An 8652-nucleotide genomic window follows, 5' to 3' on the forward strand; every position below is an offset into this window, starting at 1 on the left:
CGACACAGAAACTGTAAATCAGATGTGTTTGAGGATGAAACACACTGATTGCCAAGAGAATAAGCTTTCAAACGATGTGCGCATTGTTGGAATAGTGTCACTTCTGTGCATAGCTGTGCGTAACACTACTAAATAATGCTTAAGAGGGTGTATATAACTCTGAAATTTACATTATTTTTCAGTTTTTGGTAACCTAAACTTTTTTTGAACCTCTGGCAGTTTACCACTTACCTTTGTACAATTTCAGGTTATTCACTTGAACTGCTTACATTTAAATAAAATGGAAAAATTAGGGTGTTCTACAACTTTTGACCTGTAGTGCAGTTGTGACACTTTTCCCTAGATGATATTGTGGTGTACTGTGGTAAAATACAGTAAGGTGTGTGTATTGTGGTGTAGCATAGTATACATAACATGGTAAAACCATAGTACAAATGTTAAACAAATCATGGTAAATTAGTGGTAACGTTGTAAATTCATGTTAAAGTACAGTGTACCATGGTAAAATATGATAAAGTGTAGGCTGGTAAATACACACACATACAATGTGGGTCAAAGACACTATCACACTACTGTGGAGCGCCTGTGGTGGGCAGTAATAATCTCGGTCAGACCTCCTTTCTGCACACGATACATATTAGATCAATGTTATATCATTATCATGGGCACAAGAAATATAAACTTCTGCTTGAAAAAAATATATATTTATTTAAATAATATATTTACAATATGCAAAACAAATCAACAAAATCATTTTACACAGTGTGTTCTCCTATACATGGACAATAATTTAAAATCCTCCAGATGGAGATGTTTGTAACATAACACTAGAGCTCCACCATGTCCAACCCTGATACTGAGGATATTTGGTATTAAGATGCACGGTTTCCCTTCATGCTGCAGAACTGTGTGCGTGAAAATAAACAGAGCTGTACACGGGCTCGTCCTGTGTTCTGGAACTGGCCTGACTTCGGACTGGTCTCCTAATTTCAAGGACGGCATATTGCATGTCAACATCTGCATCACAGGACTGGAAAATTAAAAATGCATATTAACATGAGTTATAGTCTTAACAATTTTGGGTATATTGACAGCAGATATTTATTAATGCTGTAAGGTACCACTAACACCATTTGACAGCTAGGACAATTTAAAGGGGAACTATCGCAGTGCCTAAAATAACTGATTTAATACACCAACTGTTGTGTTAGTATGAGTGCATAAGTAAAGTACCAGTGATGTGTCTTTTCCATTTTATAATTTTAGTAAATGAAAAGACCAAATCAAAACTTTGAACCACCTTCTACTCTATTGCGGTTTGACTCATCAATCGTAGACAGTAGCTTTTAAAAATACATAACACTGGATAGGCTACACTGTTTGTTCATGTATGAAATTGTAGGTGTTCAGAAAGAAAGTTTCCTTCATGTAAAATGGACAGTGGCAAATCTGATTCATTTTGGTAGTACAGTATGAATAATCCAAAATATCCAGTGTATTGTTCAAAATAAGACTGATCATCTCAGTTCTTGATTATGTAAAAAAACTGAAGAATTTCAGTTAAATTGATTGCAGTGTGAGACCTTATTACAAAGTTGTTTTTATTATACATCGAGAAGATAATGAAAGAACACACTATATTATTATTATTATTATTATTATTATTATTATTATTGATATTACATAATGCATTAAAATGCAAACAATACAAAATACAATATACACCACATACAGTATAGTATGGACGATAATCCATGCCAAAATTAAAAATAAATACAAATACATTTTAATTAATTACTTAATGTTGAAATAAATTAATAAATAAATAAATGTTGAAATAAATAATTGAATAAATAAACTGACATTTATTTATGTATTTATTTCAACATATTTATTTATTTCAACATTTATTAATTTATTTATTTTCCATTTGCCGCTTTGCTATTTACATTTCTCAGAGTGCTTTTACATGGGTGGGATCCAGTGCGCTTATTGGCTAATCCAATACACTGTGTAGTGTGGATCGATTCAATTTGAATAAATTAATAAATTCAATAACTAGAAATAAATGTTGAAATACAACGTTTATTTATTCATTTATTTATTTATGTATGTATTATTTTCTATCTATTTATTTTAATTTTGGCATGGATTATCCTCTATAGTATAGGTCTTAGGTAATGTGAACTAAAAACAAAATACAATGCATCATAGCCCTAAGGCGTGCATTGGGTCAGACATTCTTATCAATCAATGTTACATTTACAGTTTATAATGATCATTTTTCAAAAATTTAATTAACGGGAGATAAACCGTGACTGTCCAATAAATAACAACAAAGACAACTATGGATGTGTTACAAGCCTGTAAATGATGCATTTATTGCAGTGTAACGACACTCATTTTGACACTGATGTAAATAATAGGCTATCCTCACAGAAACCCCCCTCCCACCCACTGACATGAATATCAACAAGTCTTTGAAGGCAGCTTTCAACACTTGAACAAATATAATAATGATTCTCAGAAATTGGTACAATTACTGTAAACTGGTATTATTTTAACAAAGGTACCTCTTCCCTCCTTGAAGACCCAGCTCTGGATTCTGCAACAGAATTCTTGTTTCCTGAAGGAGAAAAACCTGTGAATATATTTTAAAATAACATGCATAATAAACACAGAAAAAATACATTTGTTTTCATGTTTCCTCAGAACAGAATGTGTGTTAATTTCTAATCTGCATTTTCCAGTTAAAACAAATAAAGCTATTGGTCTTTCAACAGTTAGGAAACAAAAACTCTTCGGTTTCATGTATTGAACAGGTTATTGCCCCTACCCGATCCTTTATGATTTAGAGCTAACTAATCCACTTCCCACCCCATTAACTTTTACTAGTTTAATTCATAGTTAATGGATTAATTGATTAAGCTTAAGAAAATAGTTTCACTGAATAGATCAAGCACTGCATAGATTGAAGCTGCCAAGCAAAAGGCTGAATATGAATCCAGAACTATAATGGAGAGAAATAATCAGCTTTGGAAAATAATACACAGGCCTGTAGAAATCAAAAGCAGAAGAAGTTTCTTAAAAGCACTGTATTGAGCTTTACCTTTAGCAGCAGTTCGTCTGCACAGAAAACACAGTAGGAGAATAGTGACAATGGACAGACAGCTGGCCAGAGCCCCCAGGACAGGAGCCAGTGAGTCAGAAGAGGGATTACTTAGCACTGTGTCGTTTCCTAGGAAAGCAAGCAAACAAAAAGTTATACTTTATGTACAAGAATAGAACGTAATGTATATGAATTTGGTTTTAATATTAATCATTTCCAAGTATTTGTACATTAGTATATTTCTGCTGTACATAAAACTCTGCTAAATAAACTTTTTTGCATTTTCTTTTTTGTGTAGGTCCAAATCTTCCATCTTAAGGACAGTGCTTTCCCCCCTTACCGAGAGCAGCATCACGGTGCGTGTGAACGGTGAACTCCATGCTCACTCTCTCTTCTCCTCTGACCTGGACAGCGCACCTCAGTGTCGTGTTCTCTGTGGGGCGAATCCTCAGCAGAGAAGTCACCCCAGTAGACGTGTTGATATGCGTCTCCACTCCAGGCTCCAGCTCACTCCCATTACTGTGGCTCCAGGACAGGACAGCCGGGTCCCCAGTGCTCCCACACAGCAGACTGCAGTTCAGGACAGTCTGCAAGCCCCTGCTTACTGGACTGACCTGGTCCGCTGTGACTGCAATGGAAAACACGTTGTGACAACCTGTATATGGATGGCTAATAGTATATCCATATATACACTATAGCAGTATTTATGACCTAATGTAGCAATGACATGTAATTATTTAGATAAAAAAAGAAACAGGATTGGATTTCAACACATGAAGAAAGTGTAACTGATGACAATTTTAGATTCCATGTTTTTTTTGTTTTTTTTTACTTTACAGCCTGGAAAGGTAAGTTTTAGCCTGTCTGATCACTAACACGTGTAAACGTGTAAATTCCTAATTATTTGATACAAAGGAACTGATACTTCTTAATTATATACACTGAATACATGCAGTGCCTCACCTGTCAGCACACACACAGTGAGAGAGAGCAGCCTCTGTCTGTCTGGGTCACTGCTGCTCTCCCTCCAGCAGCTGTAGTTGCCAGCGTCTGTGCCCAGGACGTCCCGGATGAGAAGAGAGGCGTTGGGCAGCAGGGACATCCTTTCTGTCCCATTTGCAAAGTAAGAGACATTGAGGGATCTCTCTTCCCCAATGGCTTGAAAGAACCATTTCACTGCTGTCAAATGGTGTGCACAAGGTTGTATAAAGGAGTGACCCGTGGCAATGTATACATTTTTTGTGATGGTGGAACGTGGTCCTGAAACAAGTAAATTACACTTAGAATTAGTATGACAGAACCCAAGGAAGACTTGTCCAAATTAAAAATACTGCAAATCTAATTTTAATACATGAGGAAATTATGAGTTTTAAAATAAAAAATGTTCTCTCTCCCATAACATTAATCAGTAAATATAACACATCAGGCATTCCGAGTAGGCAACATGGACTTTATCTATAATCTAATCTGCAAACCTACTTTCAGAAATGTAAAACAACTTTAAATAAGTAAATCAGACCAGAGCAAGTTTCTGCAACAGCTTTAAAACACCTACAACAAACAGTTGTAGTCTATACACATTAAAAAGGTAATTATGTAGGAAAATAAATTTGAAATGTAACGTTTGCTCATTTAATTTAATAAAGGCTTGCCTTTTAAGACAGTCAGTCTGCTGACACTGTTACAGTCACCGTGTGGATGTGTAGTACACCACTTGCAGGAGTAAATGCCCTCGTCCACCTCCCTGCTGTACTGAATGGTTAGAGAAGAGCCATTCAGCAAAATCTTTCTGTCCAACAGAGGCTTTGAGTATAGAATAAGTCCAGCACTGTTAACTGAGACCAGTAAAATGCGAACATTTTCTAACTCTTTATACCAACTGAGTGTCTCCTTGTGCTGCACATGATGGTCTGCACAAGGCAATACAGCTTTGTCTCCCACATTGACACGGAACTCTTTCACTGCAAAAAAAGATTGAATTAATGAATGAATAAATAAATAAAGTCCAACATAAGTCAATATCCCACATGCAGTATGATAAATAATGTACTTTGTATAGAAAGTGATAAAAAGTAAAATGCCATTTCCTACAAATGTGAAAACGAACAGATTAATAGATTACAGTTGTATGTAAAATAAAACATCAATAGGATTTAAATTTATTTTGAATGAAAAAAATAAAGTATTATAACACTACAGTCAAAACCAAAAAGACAGATCGAACGTGGTACAGGGCAGTCAATACCGTTATATTGGAACAAATAATGTCATACGCAAACCAAAACATGTATTATGTAGTAAAAACGCGACAAAAAAGTGTCATTTGTTAACAGAATGTCAAAAACAACCAAAATATTAAATATGCGACCAAATTATGTCATACGGGGCTAGAAGGGTCGAGTTTTGTCTCTTGAGTGTGATTGACACACTGTGTTCATTGTTGTAATATTATAAGAAACACGCGGACTGTTTAGCAGAGATGCAATATCCTACTCAGGTCATACAAAAGCTACAAATATATATATAACACATTGAATCTGTTATTTCAAAATATGTATTTCAGTGGGGGTGTAGGCTAAAAACATAATTCAACAGTATTTTTCTAAAATAATGTATAAAATAAAACACAGACCTTGTAAACGTGCTGCATTCAAATGATACGTTTCGTATATGTTAATATGTATATTTCAATATCTATTTAATAGTTCTCTTGATGAGTAATAGAAATACATTAAAATGTTGAAACAGCCCCACCAAAAGTGTTAAATAATGTGGCAGAGCGTGAATAAACAGCCTCAAGTATAACACATTATAATAAATTATAATATGGTGAAAACTGCTTTTAGTTGTTGCATTTCGTATAGTGCAGGCGTTGTATGCCTCCACTAAGGATCAGCTTTTAAATATAAAATGAAAGAATAAGTAGCAATTTAAATACATAACCTATTTAAAATATTGTATGCTACATTTATGCAGGTCATACTTTTTATAATAATATTATTAGGCGTATTATTATTATTACTATTAATATAATAGTAGTTCACCTGATTGTTGAGTCCTCGACACAGTATATAACAGCAGCAGAGACATCTGCGTGCCAAGCCAGGCCATTCTCAGTCCGCGACCTCTGCGAGAAAACAGGACAGAAAAGACCCGAGACTTATTCACGTGTTTCTGCTATAATAACGCATTTGTGTCACAAACATGTGACGCGCTGAAGACACCCCAGTGTGACCGGGTGTGGGGACGTGTCATTATTGTACACGTTACAGTCGTTACATTGTGGGGTTTTAGACAGAAAAAAGGGTGTAAGGCACGGAGTCGATTCCGGCTCACCATTTAAAATTAAATATAGTTTGCATTCAAACAAATACAATATAGTTGTTATAGGATATATATATATATATATACACACTCACCTAAAGGATTATTAGGAACACCATACTAATACTGTGTTTGACCCCCTTTCGCCTTCAGAACTGCCTTAATTCTACGTGGCATTGATTCAACAAGGTGCTGAAAGCATTCTTTAGAAATGTTGGCCCATATTGATAGGATAGCATCTTGCAGTTGATGGAGATTTGTGGGATGCACATCCAGGGCACGAAGCTCCCGTTCCACCACATCCCAAAGATGCTCTATTGGGTTGAGATCTGGTGACTGTGGGGGCCAGTTTAGTACAGTGAACTCATTGTCATGTTCAAGAAACCAATTTGAAATGATTCGACCTTTGTGACATGGTGCATTATCCTGCTGGAAGTAGCCATCAGAGGATGGGTACATGGTGGTCATAAAGGGATGGACATGGTCAGAAACAATGCTCAGGTAGGCCGTGGCATTTAAACGATGCCCAATTGGCACTAAGGGGCCTAAAGTGTGCCAAGAAAACATCCCCCACACCATTACACCACCACCACCAGCCTGCACAGTGGTAACAAGGCATGATGGATCCATGTTCTCATTCTGTTTACGCCAAATTCTGACTCTACCATCTGAATGTCTCAACAGAAATCGAGACTCATCAGACCAGGCAACATTTTTCCAGTCTTCAACTGTCCAATTTTGGTGAGCTTGTGCAAATTGTAGCCTCTTTTTCCTATTTGTAGTGGAGATGAGTGGTACCCGGTGGGGTCTTCTGCTGTTGTAGCCCATCCGCCTCAAGGTTGTACGTGTTGTGGCTTCACAAATGCTTTGCTGCATACCTCGGTTGTAACGAGTGGTTATTTCAGTCAAAGTTGCTCTTCTATCAGCTTGAATCAGTCGGCCCATTCTCCTCTGACCTCTAGCATCAACAAAGCATTTTTGCCCACAGGACTGCCGCATACTGGATGTTTTTCCCTTTTCACACCATTCTTTGTAAACCCTAGAAATGGTTGTGCGTGAAAATCCCAGTAACTGAGCAGATTGTGAAATACTCAGACCGGCCCGTCTGGCACCAACAACCATGCCACGCTCAAAATTGCTTAAATCACCTTTCTTTCCCATTCAGACATTCAGTTTGGAGTTCAGGAGATTGTCTTGACCAGGACCACACCCCTAAATGCATTGAAGCAACTGCCATGTGATTGGTTGGTTAGATAATTGCATTAATGAGAAATTGAACAGGTGTTCCTAATAATCCTTCAGGTGAGTGTGTATATATATATATATATATATATATATATATATATATATATCCTGATAACTAACATTTCTAACCTGCACTCAGTGCGCTAAAGGGTGTTGCAAGACGCACAGAGAAACGAATAAACAGCACAGGACAGTTACAAAAAAAAAGTTAAAGTGTTGCATCTTGAAAAATTAAATAAAAAATGCATTCAAATAACAGTTTCTTATCGTAGGAATAGAAACAGTTGCAGCTCAGTAACGGCGGATCTTCTAGGCCCAATGGCGCTAGAGTTTCACAGCGATATAATGAAGCCGATGTGTGAAACTATCATTCAGCTGGAGCGCAACAAATAAAGTCTGTCGGAAAGCAGTGGTATCTCACAAGCTGTGGGCTATACGTCGTTTCTGGGCCTGCAGCGAGTGATGCTGTGCGGTTTTCACCGTCTGTTCAGCTGATACGGCAGGTGTTGTTTTTTAACCCTTTGTGTTTTCTGTGTATGTGCACGATTCACACCGAGGATGACCGACCACCTCGACCGGGTCTTCAGCATCAGGTCACATGTGTGATGTTTTCACAACGGTGTCACAACGTCGGATTAACCAACCAACCTTCCGCTTTTCTGCGACGTTTTTGTAACAGGTTGTGTTACCGTTAGCTGGTCGTTCATGACCTCTACGTTCAACAGTGTTTAAAATGGCAATATGGTATTTCTGGATCTTAACACATTGTGTGTATTCATAGCGTCCAATGGTTGTTGAATACCGAGTATTTAAATATCCCTGAGTAACGATCAATTAATATATTAAATATGATCCAAAAAGTGTTCCCAAAGTTTAGCAAGAAATGTAGTATTTGAACTTTGAAGTTCGTTTTTCCCAGAACATATGTAATACTTTAGCCTGTTTTTAATACACATTTTCCGATCTTATGCAGC

At 36.8% G+C, this 8652-nt stretch overlaps 1 protein-coding gene across 1 annotated transcript; it reads right to left on the bottom strand.

Annotated features, from left to right (window-relative positions):
• Nucleotides 1–751: 751 nt before the first annotated feature.
• Nucleotides 752–4365, bottom strand: LOC136762808 (uncharacterized). Its single transcript, XM_066716344.1, has 5 exons — nt 4073–4365; nt 3450–3737; nt 3110–3238; nt 2574–2626; nt 752–1030 (listed from the first exon to the last, which is right to left on the bottom strand). Exons 1-5 carry the CDS (start codon nt 4209–4211, stop codon nt 893–895), a joined length of 747 nt encoding a protein of 248 aa, XP_066572441.1. The 5' UTR covers nt 4212–4365; the 3' UTR covers nt 752–892.
• Nucleotides 4366–8652: the final 4287 nt, after the last annotated feature.

Source organism: Amia ocellicauda, chromosome 11, assembly GCF_036373705.1.
Source record: "Amia ocellicauda isolate fAmiCal2 chromosome 11, fAmiCal2.hap1, whole genome shotgun sequence".
NCBI classification, from domain to species: Eukaryota; Metazoa; Chordata; class Actinopteri; order Amiiformes; family Amiidae; genus Amia; species Amia ocellicauda.

Coding starts and splice junctions, on each gene's coding strand:
- LOC136762808 (XM_066716344.1), bottom strand. CDS start 4,211: ATGTCCCTGCTGCCCAACGCCTCTCTTCTCATCCGGGACGTCCTGGGC. Junction 3,738..4,072: donor CACTGTGTGTGTGCTGACAG/GTGAGGCACTGC, acceptor TTTCCATTGCAG/TCACAGCGGACCAGGTCAGT. Junction 3,239..3,449: donor GCACCGTGATGCTGCTCTCG/GTAAGGGGGGAA, acceptor TTGCTTTCCTAG/GAAACGACACAGTGCTAAGT.